This window comes from Hesperophylax consimilis, chromosome 17 (assembly GCF_061612785.1).
Source record: "Hesperophylax consimilis isolate HC1 chromosome 17, BYU_Hcon_1.0, whole genome shotgun sequence".
NCBI classification, from domain to species: domain Eukaryota; kingdom Metazoa; phylum Arthropoda; class Insecta; order Trichoptera; family Limnephilidae; genus Hesperophylax; species Hesperophylax consimilis.
In genome coordinates, this window is record NC_142852.1 from 32,009,292 (window position 1) to 32,032,650 (window position 23,359).

Genomic DNA, 23,359 nt, shown 5'->3' on the forward strand with positions numbered 1-23,359 from the left:
AAGCTACGTCTGCCCGTCTGACCATCAACTGTTCCTCCGCGTGGCCCACTACACCAAGTTGCGTCTGCCCGTCTGACCATCAACTGTTCCTCCGCATGGCCCACTACACCAAGCTGCGTCTGCCCGTCTGACCAGCAACTGTTCCTCCGCGTGGCCCACTACACCAAGCTGCGTCTGCCCGTCTGACCATCAACTGTTCCTGCGCGTGACCCACTACACCAAGCTGCGTCTGCCCGTCTGACCAGCAACTGTTCCTCCGCAAGGCCCACTACACCAAGCTGCGTCTGCCCGTCTGACCATCAACTGTTCCTCCGCGTGGCCCACTACACCAAGCTGCGTCTGCCCGTCTGACCATCAACTGTTCCTCCGCGTGGCCCACTACACCCCCTGGGTGGAGAGTGTGGTGTGGCCGTAAGCTGCGTCCGCCCGTCTGACCATCAACTGTTCCTCCGCGTGGCCCACTACACCAAGCTGCGTCTGCCCGTCTGACCATCAACTGTTCCTCCGCGTGGCCCACTACACCCCCTGGGTGGAGAGTGTGGTGTGGCCGTAAGCTGCGTCTGCCCGTCTGACCATCAACTGTTCCTCCGCGTGGCCCACTACACCAAGTTGCGTCTGCCCGTCTGACCATCAACTGTTCCTCCGCATGGCCCACTACACCAAGCTGCGTCTGCCCGTCTGACCAGCAACTGTTCCTCCGCGTGGCCCACTACACCAAGCTGCGTCTGCCCGTCTGACCATCAACTGTTCCTCCGCGTGGCCCACTACACCCCCTGGGTGGAGAGTGTGGTGTGGCCGTAAGCTGCGTCTGCCCGTCTGACCATCAACTGTTCCTCCGCGTGGCCCACTACACCAAGTTGCGTCTGCCCGTCTGACCATCAACTGTTCCTCCGCATGGCCCACTACACCAAGCTGCGTCTGCCCGTCTGACCATCAACTGTTCCTCCGCGTGGCCCACTACACCAAGCTGCGTCTGCCCGTCTGACCAGCAACTGTTCCTCCGCGTGGCCCACTACACCAAGTTGCGTCTGCCCGTCTGACCATCAACTGTTCCTCCGCATGGCCCACTACACCAAGCTGCGTCTGCCCGTCTGACCAGCAACTGTTCCTCCGCGTGGCCCACTACACCAAGCTGCGTCTGCCCGTCTGTCCATTTTATTTAGTAGTCAGATCTTAATCACCTAATCCAGTTCTTCCCAATCTTTTGTCCTCCTGACAAATAATCATTTAATTTCTATTATCTTTTTGTAAATCCTTATATTTATGTAATTATGCTTATTATTAAAGTAAAAACAATCATGATTTTGTCTTTATCAAAAATATGTTGTCTTATTTGAGCAATGTACAATAAAACTAAGGGGGTATTTCACTATGTCGGGTTAAATATCTGACTAGCTAGCCGTTGGCTGGCTTTAAAGATCAGAATAACTTTGTTATTCAACGGCGACCGTTTCACCATTGTTGCCGAGCTTCCGGATAGATAACACTCGAAATAGTCTGGCAACATCGCAAAATGTTTGCAGTTACCCCATCTACTGCCACGCCTGTCATGTTTTGCCGCAATGTCTATGGAATGCTAGCGTCAACGCCAATTGATCTGTGGTCAACGCTGTCATCCAGTTTCCCGCCACAGTCCGCACACCGCAAAGTATGCATTTTTTGGTTATGTTATGTTGATTATCAGGTCATTTTAGATAGATTCGTGTCGAATTAATACATTGTTTCTTATTTTGAACACAATCAAATAATTCAGGATGGATCATACAAGCATTCAAATTCATTTGAGCTCTTAAAACTCGCGGCCTTCGCATCGCCGCCCTTTCACCTGCTTCTGTATCAAAAATCTCGGTATCCATAATAATTCGCAACAAAATTCGACTCACTTCTCAGCTGTCAAACTCGGAATGTTTTGACGCCATCTTTGATTCGAGAAATAGCGCCTAACGTGAAGTTCGAGCACTGATTAGTCAAATCGAACTTTAACCCGAGCGTTAGCGTTATTCAGATATAGTGAAAACGAAAAAATGACTAATCCGCGGATTAGTGCTTAGTCAGAACATAATCAGAGATAGTGAAATGCCCCCTAAGGTATTTTAAAAAATGGTGGACGAAAGAATAATTATTTAATTTTTAAATATGTATTGGCATTCTAGTTTTTTTTTTTTGTATTAGGCAATTCACCCTAAAGAGAGTGCTATGTGCCGTTAAAGTTAAGGGAGATGGTTATAATTTTATGGGAGATCTATACGGGAATAGGAAATCTCAAATATTGAAGTCATTCAAGTCTATGAACTTGTATAAAACTGAGAAAATGCGAGAATTGTTGAGAGAATGTAAATAAGGAATAACTAAGGGGAAATTGGTGGGTGATTTTTATAAGTAAACGATAAATGCCTTTGAAAGATGAATGATTTTTACAATTAAAGAAAACATGATCAAGAGTCTCATTTTCCATGCCGCACTGGCAGAGTGGACTATCTAGGACCCGGATTTTAAACAAATGGGATGCAATGGAGCAATGACCAATTCTCGAGATAAAGGATATAAATCTTTTTCTTGCCGTGGAACCAAGGTTTACTTGGAATATGATTTTGTATTCCAGCATAAAAAGCACCAGTTCGGGTTTTCGTATTAGTCCAATATTGTTCCCAGGAGCGGATCATGTTGGATTTAAGAATTGGGATGACGTCAGAGATAGGAATTCTAAAATCTAAAGGATTAGAGCCAGAAATTGTTCCAAGTTTAGCTAGAGAATCGGCTTTCTCGTTACCCTCAATTCCTAAATGGCCAGGGACCCAAACCAATATTGTATCGAAATTCAATTCTTTTAAAGATTTAAGGGTGTTTCTGATATTATAAATAATATAGTCTTCTGGTTTATGGATATTTGAGGAAATTTTCAACACTGCGCTTAGTGAGTCAGTGCACAGTAAGGCTCGTCGAATATTGAAAAGCTGGATTTGGCTCAAAGCTTGTTCAATTGCGAAGCATTCTGCAGTAAATATGGAAATTTCTTTAGGCAATTTATAAGACAAATCTAAATCGAATTCGGAAATGTGTACCGCAGTGTAGTATCTGTGTAAATGAGTGAAAATTCTGGAAACTTAGAAGATGTAATGTTTTTAAATTTTTCCTCAACATTTTGATTAGATGAGGTTAAAATATCAGTTCGGAAGTCTGAAGTTATAACGTTGGGGATATAATTGATAGAATCAAATGGGATGGTGAAAATAGGAAGTATAGGATCTTTTTGTAGATTTTGGAGGGAAGAAGACAGAGATTTGAATGAAAGAAAACTTTTTAGAAGGAGAGGAAGTCGATTTTTATCTGTCGATCTTTTTTCGTTGTTTAAGTTATTGAACAAATAATCAAGGCTTTGTTCTAAAGCAGTGATTCCCAAAGTGGTCTATATCGACCCCCAGGGGTCTATGACAACCTGCAGGGGGTCCACGATAGTGGATCTCAACATACACTGATAGTACCTATTTACTTACATTATACTATCTTATAATATTAAGACATATACATTATTTATAAAAGTACCTATGAAGTAAAAAAATTATTATATATGTTTATAAAATTGTGTAAGTTGTAGGATGTAGGCATTCGCTTTGTGGTTGCAATACATTTTGAACTTGTAAAAACCTGCACATAATGATATACCAGTATCATCTTGTTACAAGCAGTAAAAATTCTTGTCAATTTGTCTTAGCTTTTGAAAGCTCTAAGACAAATTAAATTAACAAATAAACAAATTAAATTAACAAATTAAAGCTCTAAGACAATTTGTCTTAGAGCTTCGCGACAAATTTGTCTTAGAGCTTAGACATTTGTCTTAGAGCTTCGCGAACTTGCACTGACTTGTTCAATTCGTCACTCTATAAATACGAATGTGAGACAAATACGTTTATTCGTTTCCTGAATCTTGAAAAGGAAAGTGCTAAGAAAATATTAAAAAAAATATAAACTGGTAGTTTATCACACAAATTATAGTGAATCAGTGTTATTTTGTTTGAGAGTGCCGGAGAAAAGTAAGTACATTATTTTTTATTAAATTTTAGTTTTGTACTCGTACTTAGCAAAGATAGATAAATTACGCCGATCATGACTTCAGTTATTAGTAGTTTAATATTCTAATAATGCAAAATTATACGAGTACTCCTCAATAGTTTCTTTTTTTAAGTTTTAGCAATCGGTATTATAATTACAGTGCAATCTCCGTAATCCGAACTAATTACCGAAAAGTTCGGATTATGGAATGTTTTCGGAAAAGTTTAAAAAAAGACAACTGTACATACATATTACGTATGTATTTTATTATTAAGACACAATATGTTACCACTTTGAAAGATAAATTAAGAAAATAAGAAATCCAAAACTGTACAGCTGCGTGTTTTTGAAGAATTTCCAATACACACTCTCATTTCTTTGTTTTTTTTTCATAGAATTTAAATGTTTACATATAGGAAACATATTAAAAAAATATATTTTGGAATTAAACTACATATTTTGGCCTGTCACATAAATAAATATGTATGTGTGTCAATATTTACTTATTTATGACCTTGCTAGGTATTTATTATTCTTTTATAAATACATATATCTTACCAAATAACTTCACTAAAAAGTAAAAAAATTGTACTTTTGTCCATTGGTCGTTACACTGTGGGCCAGTTCGGATTACTGGAACGTTCGGATTACGGAGGTTCGGATTATGGATATTGCACTGTACATACTTCTCTATATTAAAATTTAAATTTTGTATTATTGCTAAAGTGGAACCAGTGAACTTTTACACATGATAGTCGAATGTACGTAGAGATAAATCGCATAAAAATTTGTCATTATTATTCGTTGTATAATATTGTATTTTAACATTTTTTGTCATGTTACTTTCAAATTTCCTTAAAGTTCCATCATACCAAAACCTTAGGTAACATTCATAACATTCCCCTTGTACCGGACAGCAGGCACATAGGACATAATGATTAAAATAATTAAGGAAATGAATATTTACTGTTATCATGCAATTAACGATGCCGAATCCTTTTTGAAGCTTATCACCGGACACGTATCATGTTTCAAATGGGATTTAACCGTAGTAATTAAAATTTGGTTATTTTTTCTTGGTTCCTTAATGCTCTCATGCATCCTGTTTAGAGATAAGAATATTTGATGTACATTAACACGTGTTCAATTCGAACTCAATAAATATGCAAACAACTGCCACAATCAGTCAGTTGTCCGACGACATTCGCAAGTTGTGTTTCTTTGCAAATCCTTACCCAAGGTACCCCCGAGAGGAAACCGGCATTTACAGTCGATGTCACTGGCGTAGATGTCCAGTACATTTATGGTCCTTCGAGCCGGATTTTCCTCAGATATCAAGAAACATGACACCGTCACTGCGCTCCTGGAAAGGCGCCGAAGCACCTGCTTCCAGGAGAGGATTAGTGCCGGCACCCGAAGACAGCGGTAACTCGCGCTCTACTCGGGAAATAGTTAGAGCACTACAAGAGAAAAATTGGCGCTTACAACGCCAATTAGAAGAAGTAAGAGTACTACAGGAGGAGAATTGGCGCTTACAACGCCAAATAGAAGAGGATTGGCGCTTACAACGTCAACTAGAAGAAGATGGACGCCTACAGCGTCTACAAGAAGAGGAGACTGCACGGCATTTGGATGCACACGGTGCAACTCGTCAGGGTGGCTGGAAGTCCACCCTCACACTACTGCCTGAGGATATACCGGAGATACCGTTCCCGCCTCAGGATCCGCCAGAGGATTCCACGGCTGTGATAGAAAAGCCACAGCTAACGTTAACCCCTGTGCGGCAGCTTCATAAAAATGAAGAAAATGGAGATGCACAGAGTGCAACTCGTCAGGGTGGCTGGAAGTCCACCCTCACACTACTGCCTGAGGATATACCGGAGACAACCTTTGTGCAGCATCTTCATAAAAATGAAGAATATTACGAAACATTGTCGCTAAGTAATGTTGGCGAAAAGAAACGACTCGCAAGGAAAGGGGTCGACAACCAGGCACATGATGCCGCATTATCATCCGGAGGCGTATGGAGCCCCGGAAACACCATTCACGAGGACGATTCAAGATTTGTAAAAATAGTGAAAATTGTGACATCTTTGAAAATTGTGAAATTTATAAATCTGCCGAGTGATACTTATCAGCAAATTAATCCATGTGAAATCGGAACACTAGCGGCACAAGAAGTGTATCCACTAAAAATATTTATAGAACGAGATAATAGAGATGTCTTTGTTCCGCAAGAAAAAAGTGAACAAACTGTTTATGTTAAGCCTATAATGGCGCCCGAAGACACAAGCCAGGAAAAAATAAACAATAATAACATGATTGCGCACGCGGCAGTTGTGCCTACAATAAGTTTTGAAGAAGATGTTGAAGAAATCTTCCAATATAAACAATGGAGAAAGTCAACTTGGTTCCTAGATACCGGACAAAGAATCGCGATTGCAGCGTAATTGAAATAAAGATTGGAATAAATAATAAGGAACCAGATAAGGTTCAGACAAACTCAATAAGAAGAGTCATTTGAGTTTTTAATAACAATAACACTGACTCAGTAATAACAATAACACTGACGAACTTGAACTTCAAATGAAAGAATTGTTTATTATAAACAAATACCTCACATGTAAACACTTGACATGTGGGTCACATAACCGAAGGCCGCCCTTTACTTAACAGGCGATTCGTTCATTCATTCTGCTGAAATATGAAAGCTGATTACTTTAACGATCACTTCATGCCGTCAAAAGATACGGATTTTTAATTGAAATTGAAGACAACATAGCAGTACTCTCAACGACAGAAACTTCAACGAATATCTACACTTGGAAGATACCAACACACCTGCTGCGAAAACCATTGTTCTTCACACCTTAAGAAGATACCTTGCTGTCCGAGGAAACTATTTGGTGAAAAATACTTTTTCACGTTGGGGGTGTACCGGACAGCAGGCACATAGGACATAATGATTAAAATAATTAAGGAAATGAATATTTACTGTTATCATGCAATTAACGATGCCGAATCCTTTTTGAAGCTTATCACCGGACACGTATCATGTTTCAAATGGGATTTAACCGTAGTAATTAAAATTTGGTTATTTTTTCTTGGTTCCTTAATGCTCTCATGCATCCTGTTTAGAGATAAGAATATTTGATGTACATTAACACGTGTTCAATTCGAACTCAATAAATATGCAAACAACTGCCACAATCAGTCAGTTGTCCGACGACATTCGCAAGTTGTGTTTCTTTGCAAATCCTTACCCAAGGTACCCCCGAGAGGAAACCGGCATTTACAGTCGATGTCACTGGCGTAGATGTTCAGTACACCCCTTCTCACATTAATTTATAATGGCTCTACGCCTATGCCTGCCATAAAATCTAAGACCATACAATTTAAATTTGACTTTGATTTTTTAATATAGCTGTATGCTGGACTTTATGTCTTATTTAAATAGATTAATTTTGCCCACAGATGATTGATGCCATGTTCGAATCTAAAAAGAAATGTAGACAGTACAGTGTTGATTATTTGAAGCTTGGCTTTATTCCATCATTGTCGGACAAACAATTCCCTATGTGCCTTTTATGCAACAAAGTTTTGGGCAATGACGCTATGAAACCATCTAAGCTGCAGGATCATTTGAGAAGATGTCACCCTGATAAAACAGATAAAGATTTGTTCAAACTCTCAAAGATAAACTTCAGAAGAGACCTACGCTGGACAGAATGTTCGCTTCGACGTCACAAAGAAACGATGATGGTTTGCGGGCGTCTTACAATATCTCGCTACTTATAGCAAAATCCGGAAAACCGCATACTATCGGAGAGAAGTTAATTTTGCCAGCCGTTGAAGAGGTTTTAAAAACTATTTTACACAAACCTGCATCTGATATCATTAAAAGAATTCCCTTAAGCAACAATACTGTTGAAAGACGTATTGATGAAATGAGTTCTGATATTGAAAGGTTCTTGTGTAATTATTTGCAACGACCCATTTCTCTATACAACTGGACGAGTCAACTTTACCTGGTAATGAAGCATTATTATTGGCATATTATGTTCGTTTTATTATGAATCAAGAAATCTACGAAGAACTGTTCTTCGCAAGAACTTTGACAACCGACACTAAAGTTGAATCAATATTCCTTTATCAAATATAATGTCAGTAGCTACAGATGGAGCACCTGCCATGGTTGGACGTTATCGTGGATTTATAAGCTATTTAAAACAAAATGTGCCAGGGGTGTTAGCAATACATTGTGTCATCCATCGACAACATTTAGTTGCTAAAAATTTGAATGTTAGATTACATGAATCTCTTCAATTAGTCATTGATGCAGTAAACCGAATCCGAAGCAACGCGTTGAATACGCGGTTATTTGCGCAGTTGTGTGAAGAAAATGACATACACTTTCATCAATTACTCCTTCACGCTGAAGTACGCTGGCTGTCGAAAGGCTTATGTTTGACAAGATTTTTTGCACTTTTTGAGACTATTTTAGAATTTCTGGATACTAAAGATAAAATTTTAAAAGACAATTTAATGAAGTGGAAAACAGACATCGCCTATTTAACAGATTTGTTTACAAAATTTAATATGGTTAATTTGCAGTTACAAGGCGACAGTCTAAATTTGATTAGAACAAAGTCCATCTTATCTGCGTTTCTTGCCAGAGTTAAACTAATGAAGCAAAATATTGGACGGGGCGAATTTCCCCAGTTCCCCAATTTGTCACAGACAAACTGCCAGGAAGACGACGTTTCAACCTACGTTCAACATTTAAATGCCCTCTATTCAGATTTTGAAACTAGGTTTGAGGATGTTTTGACTATGGTAATACCACCGTGGATAATTAACCCATATGGTGACATAGAAGAAACGAATGTCATAAAACAAGAGGAACTGACTGAAATAAGTACAAACGAAGAACTTAAGGTTCAGTTTAAGCACGGATATCAGCACTTCTGGCTGCAAAAAAACATACCCGTTACTTATCCCGTATTATGGAATATAGCGAGGAAATTTTTAAGTTCCTTTCCATCGTCATACCTAGTGGAAAGGGGGTTCAGCGCTGTTACCAATCTCCTAACGAAAAAAAGAAATAGACTGGACATCATTAGCCGAGGAGACTTAAGATTAAACCTTACAAAATTGATGCAAAATGTTGATAATTCATTATTAAAGCATCAGGTTCATCCTTCCCACTAAAAACATTTACTTATTGCTTAGTTTATTTTATGTTACGTTTATTTTATATAACAGATACAAAATTTTATTTTGAGTAGTTTTAATTTAAATTCAATTAATAAATGTATAAAACTGAACATGTGTTTTTACTTTAAGTTTTTAACACTAAACTTCACTACATTTAGAAATTTACAAAAAATCAATATCAGGTAAGTAGGGGGTCTACCAAAAACAGAAAAACATGGCAAGGGGTCTACGACACAAAAAAGTTTGAGAACCTCTTTTTTAGACGATAAAACGGAAGGTGAGCCATTTTTAAAACTTTTTTTATGTTTGATTTCAAAATTTTAATATTTCAAAAATTATATGTTTATTTCTAATAATAAAATTGAAAGCATATTTCAACACCTTTCAAAAACAGTTTTTATTTTTCGGATACGTCCAGAAATATTCCATTTATTTGTACTTTATTGAGAAGTGGAAATAAACACAAATTTTCTGAGTATATTTCTTAAATATGACCGTCAATATGCCAGAGGCCTAAAGGCTTAAATAGGATTGTTTTTAATATTAATTTTTGTGCTATATAAAGCGGTTGTGTGTGTGTTTTTTATAAGTTCCACCCCATCCTACATCACCATACTGTATTAGTTATTCGCAGAAAGAAAAGTATGTCATTCTGAATAAATCTTTATTTAGGATACGTCTTTGGCATCTAAAGGTGTTTGTTAGTTTTCTCGCTCTGTATTTGAGTGTGTTTATGTGTGTGGAACATTTTAGGCATTGGTCTACTGTTATCCCTTAAAAATAAATAAAAAAAATATTAATCAAATCAATAAATTTATTAATTCAATTTTTTTTTAAATGGTGGTTAATAACCTATTTATACCCTATTGTTCGTTACTGTTGATATTTTTACATTCTAAAGGGTGGACAGTTCTCATATGTCGCCTAACATGCTTAGAACTCCCGTAGGATTTGTTGCAATACGGACAGACGTTCAGACGCAGCTTGCGATGAACAAAGTTGATGTGATCAACCAGCAATCACTTGTCGTTGTATTTATTACCGCATTCTGAACACTGAAAGCGACGCAGTCCCGAATGCGTCAGTTGGTGGACGTTTAGGTTGCTCATGTTTACGGAACGATGGGGACATAATTCGCAAGCGTACGGTCGCTCTCCGCTGTGACTCCGTAGATGAATCTTCAAGTTGTTCTGCAAGTTCGTTCGGTACGGACATAGCTCGCATCTTATGGTTCTCTCTGCGTGGGTTTTCATATGAGAATTCAAAGAGTTCGGACCGCATCGCTTACCACAAATCGTGCAGAGCGTTCGTACATTCAGATGTATGGACATGTGAGCTTTGTAGCTAGAAGTCGACGTGAATGTTGACTTGCATTCGTTGCATCCGAACAGGCGTTTGAGTTCTTTCGTTGAATCCGCAGAAACATGTTGCCGATCGATATGTAGTGTGAATTTTTTCAATGTGTTAAAGACTCGTGGGCAATCCTTGCAAGGAAACAACTCAGTAGGCCTGTTCGCACAAGCGAGCTTCATATGTCGGTATTTGGACTTTCTGAACTTGAAGACTTGTTCGCACCAGTAGCACGAGAACAGTTTGCCGTGTTCGGAAACCATGTGCTGGTCCAAACCTCCTCTGTATAGAAAACTCCTTTCGCATAAAAGACACTCGTAAAACGTTGTATTTTCTGCCGGTATTTCATCAATTTTTTTTGCAACTGGCTTAATTTTAGATGTCCTCGGGCGCTTGGAATGCGTTCTTACGTGCCTCAGTATATATTTCCTATGATATGCATTGCCGCAAAGCTTGCACACAGCCTTACCTTGCGTATTAATAATAAACGGTTTAGATTCGTCAATAGTTTGCACTTTAAACGTGTTTTTAGACGTGGGCGCTTCTTTTAAATGTCCGCGTATGTGTCGAAGGATGTTCTTTCTGCCGTATTCGTAGCCGCACAGTTTGCACACGACCCTGCCATCTGCATCTGCAACCTCGTTGAACAGAGTCAGAAGTTGCGTAGTTTCACCAGAAAGTTGCGAATCCTCAGGTGGTTGCACAATCAGACTACAAGTTGGTTGTTCGAATGCTGAATCGTTTTCTAGCAGTTCTGCGTTGGTGTTACCGCTGCAAGGCATCTGATGCAACATCATATGTCCCACGATATGCTTTCTTTCGATAGCTTCACCACAAGTCGGGCAAAGAGCTTTTCCTGACACGTCCACGCTAAACCAAGGATGATACATCGTCGAGTGTTTTAACAAACCTCTTTCGCTTCTAAACACTTTACCGCACTTTTTGCACAAATTGCCAGAAATACACTTTTCAGGATCGCCGTGAGCATTACGATTGCTGGCTTTCACAGAAGGAACACTCAATAACTTGCCATGCTTTGAAATCAAGTGACGCTCTAGCCCAGCTTTGTAAGAAAATCTTTCCACGCAACGAATACACTTGAACGAAAAATCTGCAGATATTCTGGGCTTATTAGTAACTTCGATTCTTCGTAATGTTTCAATGGTATTTTTTTCAGAGCTTCCTTCTTCAACAGTTGCTTCATTTTGAAAACATTCATACGTGATATCATCTTGAACATCGTCGTCAGCGGATAAATCATCAAATTTCCGTAAGTTTAAGTCAGAAATTTCAATTATCAAATCTATATCACTATTTTCTACCTTTGCAGCGGGTTGTAATAATTCTTTTCTTGTGATTTCTAATTCTAAAGCGTGTTTCAGACGCTCTTGCGTGTTTTCACTCAGTTGTTTCACTTGGATTAACATTTTTAAAACATTAACGCATTTCTGACATATTTTGCCTGGTAAGGAATCATTTATGTTTACTTCGACGTCCAGATGGAGCAGTACGGCTGTAGACAAGTCTTGTGGTAATATATTTGAGTTGTCGCAATATCGAAATAGTGATTGTAAATTCGAGCGGGATAAACAAATGCGACAAACTTTGTCGAATTCTGAAACTGGTGGGCATTCCTCTAAGATGTATTCCAGCGAAGAAATTCCATAAAAATCATCCATTGTGCAATGAAGCATTAATTGATTTCAAATAATATTCAGTCCAAACAATATTATTTTTTAGACACAAAACAAAACACTTTTGACATTAATAAACGTCAAAAACGCTAATAGACAATTTAATCAATTGTAGAAAGATAAATATTTTTATGTCTTTAGCTCTGGCAGAATTCTTTTTTTCTCAATGCTGATAAATCGGCGTAGGTATATTGAAATACAATTCTTACATTTTCATACAAAAAAATAAATTAACATTTTTAGTAGTTACCATAGGCAATTATGATTATACCTCACTAGGTGTGATCTGTTCTAAAGTAGGTGGCAAATATTGATGGAAAACATAAATAAACCACTCTCATGGAGAATAATTTATGAATAAAGTGTGTAGTGTGTCCAAAGGAAGATGAAAAACGATACATTTTTAGACACCTGGTTAAAATTTCAACGATTGGATTATATAAAAAGAAATATAAGTAATATTAAATGAAAATGCAAGACATATTAAGCAATGCAAAAAAATAACAAGTTTTAATTTGTTAATAATTAACATCTCCCTAAGTGAGAAAAATTCGTGTTTAGGGAGGTAGTATCGTAAGTTTTAAACATTAATTCATTTTAGGGATACTATCATACATTCGTTGGTATATTTATTATAATTATAATATTTTTTTATTTTGTGCTGGGCGATGACCTACGTAGTAATGCAAAATCATGTGTTTTTGGTTTGAAAATTTGGTCGCCTATAAATGTTTCAGATGCTTTAATTAAATAATAAAATATTAATGAAATAATCGAGTATTTTTTAAATAAGTCTTTTTATAAGCCCAGAAAAAAATAATGTGGCAAATTAAGTTATTTATAAATTGATCGAAAAAAAATTAAATATTTATGCCTGAACATCCACAAAATAAAATAAAAGGCACTTTTTGGCCATGTTTTTTTCTTGCATAAATCAAAACAGGCGGATGGTGTTAAGCGGGAATTTAAACCTTATTGCCATCTACGTAAGGGGTGTTATTGATAGCGGCTCGATTAAAAATATTACATGACGTAGTGCATCACCAATGATTTTGGTACACTTGTCAAATTCCACTTGATAACAAGTACTCTTTAAAAAAACATCACTTGATTTAAAATAAAATACCTACTGGAGACAACTATTTAAGTCGGAGTTTTAACAAATTTGCACAAAATAAGTTTTTAGGGTATAGTTTAGGTTATTTTAAAAAATTATGCGAATTTCCTGACCTTCAACCTTAACTTTGATTGAAAAAAGTAGAACTTTAATGCATCTTTCACCATCTCCAATAATATAGTTAGTTATTTCTTGTAGAAATTGAATTAAATCAACGTGTTATTTATATATTTTTGGCGTGAAATATGGTTTTAATTGGAGAGCAATAAGCTCTTCGACTTTTAAGATTACAAAAAAACATTATTTTTTAATGATAAACTAATGTTTATAAGACAAGGTGTTATGCATAGCATAAAGGGTAATAAATAATTAAAAGCAATAATTAGTCGCCCAAAATATTATTACAAATTGAAAATATCTCCCGAGTAAAAATAAATGCCGACAACGGGAATCGAACCCGTGCCTTCTGATGTCAGGTCAGGTGCTCTGTAACCACTGAGCTATGTCGGCTTATTTCCAACCCGCCAAATGATTCAATATGTACTAGTACCTCAATCAACAATTACTGCTTATTATATTTTCTCCACCTGTAAGCCTTTCCTACAAAAATAAAGTTGGTTGTTTACAGGTGAAAAAATATAATAAGCATTAATTGTTGATTGATGTACTAGAAAATGTTGAATCATTTGGCGGGTTGGAAATAAGCCGGCATAGCTCAGTGGTTTCAGAACACCTGACTGGACATCAGAAGGCACGGGTTCGATTCCCGTTGGCGGCATTTATTTTTACTCGGGAGATATTTTCAATTTGTAATAATATTTTGGGCGACTAATTATTGCTTTATAATTATTTGTTATAAAAAATCGATTTAATAATAGAGCAATAACGATGGTCAGAGCCTAATAAAAGTACATCTGTTCGGCATTACATTTTAAATTATCTATGGATTCTAAACGTCAAAACAGATCTGCACATATGTCAATCTGATTCCTACTGAAGAATTTTACAACTATGGATGGAGCAGAATTTTCAAAAATGAATTTTATTTGCAGTTGTTGTCTTCGAATTGATGGAAATAGTTTGTCATTAACAAGGACTTATGATGATATATTGGAAACTATAACAGGATTAAAGGTACCGAGACCTAATTATTAGATGTATTATTGGTAAAGTCGAATTCCGCTGCATGCAAACGCTCTTCAACTTCAACATCAAAAGGAGACAACTATTTAAGTCGGGGGTTTGAGTTATTAAGCGCAAAATTGGTTTTTAGTTTGTTAGTTTGAGTTATTTTAATAATTTATTCTTATTTCCTATCCTTAAAATTTAACGTTGATTGAGAAAAAATGGAAGTTAAATTTATCTTTTACCATCTCACACAAAAAAGAGTTATTATTATTTTTCTCTTATTCCGCTTCACTCTTAATACGCAATATTTCACTTTCAAATAAATGGATTTAGCTTTATTAATTCAAAACATGATTTTTTATGTCGGGGGAGACGGAAAAATACGCACTTTTAATTTTAATTTCGTTTATTAAGTCACTTACGCGATATGTCAATTAGTATGCGGCGCTGTTATAGTCGCAGCCGACGGCGACTATGTTCATATCAAGAGTTGGATTATATTCATAATATCGTATTAGAATTAAATCACACACCAGTCTATACAAACCTAGCGTAGCCCACAAACTACTTGAAAACTGGGATATAACTCTAAAGGGGACGCGAGCAGACGTTATTAAAGGTTCCCCAACATTTATAGTAACTTTTAGTAATAATATAACTAAATTCAAGTATTAATTCAAAGTAAACATTCCATATTTACCGTGAAGCGGAATTCGTAACCTTTACCTAATTGTGTATTCAGCGTGCAGTGGAATTCGACAAGCGTATCGTATTATTGTTGTGTATGGTCATCAAAATATATCTAGCCCTGTGAATACATACTGATGCAGAACGAATATCTAACAAAATATAGCTAGCCTTGTGAATACAGACTGATGCAGTGCGAATATCTTAACAAAATATAGCTAGCCCTGTAAATACAGAATGATGCAGTGCGAATATCTAACAAAATATAGCTAGCCCTGTAAATACAGACTGATGCAGTGCGAATTTCTAACAAAATATAGCTAGCCCTGTGAATACAGACTGATTCAGTGCTGATTTCAGAATGGAAGTCTCTCGTGTCTAGTATGAACGAAGTATGTATTAAGAATGAGTTAATGTTGAATGTAAGTAAGTCTAAAGTCATGGTGTTTGTAAGAGAGAGTACGAAAACAGTGTGCAATATAGTTGTGAATGAGGAATACTTGGAGCAGGTGGATGAGTTTGTGTATTTAGGAAGTATGTTCTAGAGAGATGGGAAGGCTGACAGAGATATTGAAACAAGGGGAAATGCAGGGAACTCCATTCATAGAGGACTGAATGTGGTTGGCGCTAGTTCATAAAGAGTTGAACACGGTTGGTGCTAGCGAAAATTGTCCAACGAATTGAACCTAGCACTCCAAAATGGAGTGCCAGTACCAACACTGATGTATGGTAGTGAGTTTTCTTTCTTATCTTACTTGTTTTTCATGGTATTATCATCCATCAATGTAAGAGACATAAACCTCTTGTAATTGTTCGGCGGCTTCTGACAGAACTTAAACAACTACCTCAAGGATCGCTCGCATGCGTTAAGAATACCATGGTTTGCAAATTAATTCATATTTTTTTGGAAATCTTGTTAAATATTTAAATCGAGATTTGTTGTTTTCATACAGACCCGAGTCCGAGTGTGATTGACCTTATTGTTAACCGACAAAACCAATGACGTCACGCGAACCCCATCAGATTTCAATACCTTTGGTGCGCTTTGAAATCGAATTCGACATTAATAAATTGACTGGAATTCCTTATTTTGAATTATATATTTTTAATTATTAATACATTTTTATTTTCTTTTTCTAGAAAACAGCCAACGAAGGATGTGTCTTGTGTCTTTGGTGCGTTTCTTTACTAAAGAAAATAAATAAGTTTCAGGAAATGTGTTTGCAGTCACATTATATCCTGACGAAGAAAAACATCGCTGAAGCCACGAACAATGGAAAAATAAAGGTTATTAAAATGCTTTAGAAATTAAATCCCTGAGGCGTATGTGTGGTAAAACCATGTATATGTGGAGATGCGCAAAAAATGCAAGGCTGATAAAAGCGTTATGATTAATATTAAGAAAGGGACGCTCCGATGGTTTGGGCATGTAGAGAGAATGAGCAAAGAAAGGAGTGTAAGGAGAATATATGACGCAAATGTCTGTAATTGCACTGAGGTACTTTATTTCAGTTGTTTGGTTTAAAATGGTACACAAACTATTACAGATAGTTTTGTTACATTTGTTATTGTGTATAATTTTTTTATGTTTGTTTGAGTTTTGAGTTTATTTATTGAGAGAAGGATTGAATGAAACCAGTATTTTAATATTGGCATGTCATTATTTGCATTTTCCTTTACAATATTCCAGTCCTGACCCTTTACCATGATGACAGTGACATCCACGTAAGAAATAATGCTTCCACTGAGGTTTTGTTTAAGAATATCGTTAACAAAATTTCTCCCTACTGATTAATATCATAGACACCTCATACTTCGATTTATGACAGGTCTTATACAAATCTATTATAAATTAGTTACAAAGGTATATATTTCTTTTAAATTATGCATTGTCTTACTGCACATATATTAATAACTGCATCACTTGCAATAGTGTTTTTGTGTACGCATTAATTGTTCTTTAATTTATTGCTATTATTATCCTGTGTACCACTATACGCTTGTAATTCTATTATCACTATTGTAAAAGCCATTTCATGGCGTCTGAATATATAAATAAATAAATAAACATACAAGATGAATAGTAATGGACCCAATACAGTGCCTTGCGGTATTCCAAAATCACGTTGTAAGGGGTGGACTTAAAATATTGTTTATTTTTACAACTTGTGTTCTATCACTTGTTTATATTCTTTAATGAGCGTGTTTAGGACAAGAATTTGATTAGAAGTTATCTTCCTAAGTGTGATTCATCTCTATATGCATATAGTAGTATCAATTAAAATGATTCCAGATCGAATTCGACACAAGCAGCGAAGATTTACAAACATTTCAATCAAAGAAAGAACCATCAATTTCAAATATACTTTGCATAGACTTCAAGATATCTAAAGATAACTTTAATGGAGAAATTCAAGTCACTTCTTTTGTGTGCGATGACAAACCTTCCAAAAACTTCACAGATCAAATGACGGTTGTTTCCAAACAAGTTAAAGAAGAAATACTTTGGATCGAAGAAAGAAACGAAGATATTTTTGATGAGAACATCCCAAAAAGTGATTCTATACACATTCAAGATGTACTAAATACAAACAATATATCTGATAAAGAACTTTTTGAATGTGGGGTTGATGCTGGCGTTAAAATTAAAAAGGAGAGAATTGGATGTTTGGACTTGGATTTAAAAAGTGGAGACATTTCTGATGGATTGATTAACGGTAATATTGATATTTTACACTATACTAGCTGACGCATGCCCGGCGTTGGGGACTTTTGAACGGTCTGTAGCTGTGAATTCTAGTGCACTTGTCAACTGAGTAAGTAATTGTTTTCCTCGATCGTGCCATGTCTTCCTCGGGTGTTCTCGACTTCTTTAACCATTCCCTTCCAAGTCATTCATTGTCCTCACACCTCTTTCTTCATTTCTAATTTTACGGCAATTTATTTATTTATTCATTTTTGGGAAATCGACAGTTTACATTTAATCAGTTTGTCACAAAATGTGGCCAGTATCAAAATACACTGCTTATGTTTCCAGTAAATTCTCAATTCAAACTTTGTTTATCTATGACGCTGATAGACATTCAAAGAATGTGTGATAGGACCAGGCGGCGTTTTTTGTATTTAAAAGTTGCATCTAGTACATCCTACATCACGGGGGGCGAACGAGATGAACCTGCGCTTATTCGCTTATACTAAGACGAATACGTAATGCTATTCTACGAGACGACCTACGCTAGTAGGATATCCTTCTTGTACTAATGTCTTGTTACGTTCTCTGTCTTACTTTTTCTGGCTGCACATTTTTACATTAACCCCACACATCTTTGGGGATGCTGTGTGGAGGGTCTTTTCGAAGAGAGGAAAGAGTGAACATGCTGTAGAGGGAGGAAACAGAGAGGCCGGCAAAGGAACGATTTGATAATTGACTCGTTCTCATGTGACAAGTGTCAACCGTGTACAAATGTTTGGCGTGTTTCCTGACTATGCACCGGTGCCAAAAGCATCTTCCATTGTAATACCAGTAGAACAAGGACAGCTTTCCCACCTGTGCTCTAAAGATGCAATCCGTTTGTTAAGCTAGGGGAATCTATCAAACTGACCGAACGTTTTGACAAAGAGTCTGATGGTAAAGAAGATGGGTGACGTTGTCACCAAACATGACTAAAGTCACTTTAAGCAATACGTCTAAATATATGAATTGTGGTCTTTCTTCCTTGGGATTTTCAAACTAAAATTGTATTATGTATCACTTTGAAATGTCCTGCAAATATGCTATCCACTCAAGCGACTTTTGGCATATTATTTATTTATTAATTAACGGACTTCGTCCAATATATTACAAAGCGACACGAGATGTAGGACAATGTACAATGCAAGAGTAAAGGATGGTATATAAAAGAAGAGACAAACAGGGAAAACATAAAAAAATAGAAATGAAATAGAAGTGTCAAGTCAAGACCTTGCTAAAACTAAAGTGATACAAAATATCCTCAATTGAATAGTGAGCGACAAAAAACATTCTGACTTATACCAAAAAAATCAAGGTCTTGACGTAAGTTGACCATTCTACATATTCTGGACAGTGGTGAATTATAAGCATAATTAGTCGAGTGTTGATTGAGGAAGAGCAGTTCTTTATTTCTGATTCTACGAGAAGGTATATTGAATGTGATTAGTTCTAGTAATGTAGGTGAGTCAATCAACAGATTTTTTCCGACAGTCTTCTAAAGGAGAAAGGTTTAGAATTTGTTCAATTTCATAATACGAGTAATTGCCTCTTTCTAATATTATCTCAAGTTTGTAAAAACATTTTGAACAATCGCTTGCCATAATGTGCCAAATTTATAGAACCTAAAAATATGAGATAAACGCTGAAATGTAGGTGGATTCATTGGCTTTAAACCGCAGTAAACAGTTTACCTGTTTCCATATTAATATTTTGAACATTAGTCTTAATGAAATAATTTGGTAAATATATATACATATATGGGTACTTGGTAGTGAGACAATGAAGGATGATGTTGTGCGTTTATCACATTATTCACAGCGTTTATTGCGAGCCAGTATAATTGTGGTGCATTTGGGAGATGGCTCTGGACCGATGATGATGATACCAGGCGTAGACAGCAATGACTGCGGTAGAATGGTCGAGATGCGGGTCAGTGAGTCGACACCGCGTTGATGGAGACTGGACTCGTGGGCGTGTTCAGCACTGATGAAGACGTGGGGTCTTCTGAGAACTTCAGTGTGAACGAGGTAGCCGAAGGTGCGATGGACTTGGTCGGGAGATGTAGGCCGGCAACGATGCCGCGGGGCCGAGGTCAGCGATGGGCAGGAATGATAGCCGGGGCCAGGGCGCTGAAGTAAATCCCAAGGAGTCCATAGTAAGTCCCTGCAAAGTCAGGTATAGTAGGGATGATGTTGGGTCGAACTTGTTATTATTATTATTATGTAATGAGCAGGCAGCATTCTGCTGATGCCCTCATATCTGATTTCACAACAAGTTTGCCAGTAATTGAGTTGTTTTAAGTTTGAACTAAGTCCTTTCTTCTCTCCAGATGTGAATCCAATAGAGCTTTGAATTGATTTATATTTGTTGCATCGATGACATGTTGTGGGAGTTTGTTCCAAGCATCCACTACTCTATTTGCAAGGAAGTGTTTTCTAGGATTAGATGCAAAAGGCGTTTTGTTGAATGGAATGATGATGTACTTAGGTCCTCCACCGCTTATATAGCTGCTGATTCCTTTGCTCTTGTCTGCCACGGGTTGGAGTAGCGTGTGGACGTCGAACCCGCAGGACCGCTGACTCGCTTCATTGTATGAACATTTGCATCACCCTGTATGCAAACATTCTCTTATCAGCAGTTTACGTATCGTGGTACCGATATTTCAATTGAAGTTTCGTAAGTCTGATTGTTAATTCAGCTTTTTTACTCGTGCGGTCTGGTTATGATATGATGACCCTAGGAGCGGTGACGTAACCGCTACACATATATGACACCTATCGCTTAAGTGGCTACATTATTTTATTAAAATAACATGTACGGGTATATGTTTTAATAATTTAATGCAACATCTTTTTTTCTTTTAGGTACTGACATGAAATGCGACTTCTGCAATCTCAACTTCACGAAGCCTAGTCGGTTATTACGGCACCTAAACAAATGCAAAAATAAATTGTCGAAAAAGACGACAAAGTTAAAACTAAGCCAAAAGTTGAAGTCAAATGGGAATTTAGTTTGTTCTGTAAAAACTAAATGTAAAAGAGACGATAAAATATCAAAGAAAGATTTAAAATGTAAAGAATGTGGAAGAGAATTCAAACTACCTTGTATTTTAAAACGCCATGAAGTGATACATTCAAGTAGCAAACCATTTTCTTGTTGTGAATGCAGCAAAACTTTCCGCCGCGACGGCGATTTAAAAAGACACATGAGTGTTCATTCCGGTTTAAAACCGTACATTTGCGATGTGTGTGGCGAAAAATTTACCGCACTCGGCAATTTAAAGGCCCACACGCTTAGGAAGCATTCCGATGAGCGACATTTCTCGTGTGTCGAGTGTGGTAAAATTTTTAAAACGGACGCAGAATTAAGGCGACACGGACGTGTACACACAGGCGAACGGCCTTATCGCTGTGATGTATGCGGTCGTTCTTTTGCTCTTTCCGGCAACCTTAAAACACATAGTCGAATACACTCCGGTGAACGTCCGTACCTATGTAATATCTGCGGGAATTCATTCACCGATGCCAGTTATTTCAAAAAACATAAACGAGTCCATTCTGGTGAGAAACCGTATCAGTGCGACCTTTGTACTTTGTCTTTCTCCACTGCGTGCGGTAGAAAAACTCACTCGGCGATTCATTCGCAAGTGAAACCCTTTTCGTGTGGTGATTGCAGCTATTCTACAAGCAGATCGCAGCATTTGAAACGGCATCAAAAGACACACAAGGCAAAGCTGCCAAGTTGAATCTTTTTGTATTAGTAAGTATAAATGATTTGTGAGAAGGTGTGTGGATATTTCAACTTATTTTATATCTATGATTTCGGTGTGTGGCACTAGGAGTATTTACGCAATAAAAAACTTTTGGGTCACATCGTTTGCCAAGCCTGCGATGCATTCACAAGACCTGAGAATTTAAATCAAAGCAGTGAATCATTCCTTGTGTTACATATAAGATTTATAACAAGGTGTGTGCATCACTTTACTCACATCGCATCTATGGTCTTGGTGTGTGGGACCTTTCTTCTTCTTCTTTATGTGCCGTATCAGGTCCCCCCGACGTTGGCGATCACTCTTGAAAATGTCTCTTTGTCTTGCGCTGCCCGGAATAGCTCCTCCACACTTCTAATGCCGGTCCACTCTCGTATATTTCGCAGCCAAGACATTTGTCTCCTACCAGGCCCTCTGCGACCCTCTATCTTGCCTTTCAATATTAACTGGAGCAAGTGATACTTCTCCCCTCGAAGTACATGACCCAGATATGAAAAGATTTTTATTAATCTAAGCAGTTCTCTCTCTGCTCTAGCCCGCCTGAGAATTTCTGTGTTGGTGATCATGTCGGTCCATGGGACTTTGAGTATTCTCCGGTGAAGCCACATTTCAAAAGCCTCTAACCTGTTCATGGTATTTACTTTCAAGGTCCATGTTTCACATCCATACAACAAGACCGACCACACATAACATTTTAGCATTCTCTGCCTTAGTTTTAAGCTTTAGGGACCTTTAAGTTCCTACAAATGTCATTTTGCTATTGGTCAAATTGACAGCCCTGGAATTTTGACTTGGCCATTCTTTGATCACCAGCCCAGAGCAGCGGGCATTCCTCTTGGCTGAGGTTCGACGAACACATTCGCCACTCCTGAGTGAGCATCATCTTTGCATATGGAGCATCGACCATTGGATTGATGGAATCGGATGACATCTGCCAATCCTCATTGGTTAAGAGGGACCCTTTTGGAGACCAGCAGCGTGAGGCTGTTTTGCATTGGACTATAGCATTATTTTTTGGTTAAATTATAAACTGGGAGTTTCTGTGAAGAACCGGAATCTACAACTTCGCATCAAGAGCGAACTGGTATCACACCTTCATTTTACCTATGCAAGCCCTTTTCCAGACAGATTTAATAGTAGGATGCTAATTAATTTCTTTTTTATTATGTCTTTTTTGTTGTAATACATTTTAGTATCCTTAAATATTTTTTTTATTTCTAGATAATAAACCCATCCTTACTTTTTTTTGTTGCCACTTAATCCCACGGTAACACTTGTTCAACCGCAGAGTAGAGCAGTTGTCACCCTTTTGGCATTTTAAAAACTGGAGTCTTTATCCTTGGACGACGAGTAATCGAAAAGCACTTTTACGAGCTTTAGTCTTTGGGACAAGAATGACTAGACCTTTCTAAAACCGACAAGAAGATTATTTGTTGATGTGTGTACGGAAATGCTGTTTTCAACCTCGCATCAATAAGTATCATACCATTTCATATTTAAGCAAGCCCCTTTTGGCCAAGCAGTTTAATTTAATATGAATCTTAAATGAGTAACTCTTTCTTACTGTTTTACAAAAACCCCATCATTTAGAGAACATTAGTTTGTATTTTACAAAA

General features: G+C 37.3%; 1 protein-coding gene, 1 long non-coding RNA gene and 1 other non-coding gene across 3 annotated transcripts; 1 reads left to right on the plus strand and 2 right to left on the minus strand.

Annotated features, from left to right (window-relative positions):
• Window positions 1-10,063: 10,063 nt before the first annotated feature.
• On the minus strand, window positions 10,064-12,385 carry LOC149416431 (uncharacterized). The gene has a single exon (XM_089642149.1). It carries the CDS (start codon window positions 12,309-12,311, stop codon window positions 10,287-10,289), a length of 2,025 nt encoding a protein of 674 aa, XP_089498275.1. The 5' UTR covers window positions 12,312-12,385; the 3' UTR covers window positions 10,064-10,286.
• Window positions 12,386-13,864: 1,479 nt separating this feature from the next.
• On the minus strand, window positions 13,865-13,938 carry TRNAS-UGA (transfer RNA serine (anticodon UGA)). The gene has a single exon. It is a non-coding gene; the product is annotated as a tRNA-Ser (tRNA).
• Window positions 13,939-14,427: 489 nt separating this feature from the next.
• On the plus strand, window positions 14,428-21,315 carry LOC149416433 (uncharacterized). Its single transcript, XR_016303703.1, has 4 exons — window positions 14,428-14,562; window positions 16,384-16,530; window positions 17,537-17,960; window positions 20,839-21,315. It is a non-coding gene; the product is annotated as an uncharacterized LOC149416433 (long non-coding RNA).
• The last annotated feature ends 2,044 nt before the right edge of the window (window positions 21,316-23,359 follow it).

Bases quoted from the DNA above. Each gene is read 5' to 3' on its own strand.
- LOC149416431 (XM_089642149.1), bottom strand. From the start codon at position 12,311: ATGCTTCATTGCACAATGGATGATTTTTATGGAATTTCTTCGCTGGAA.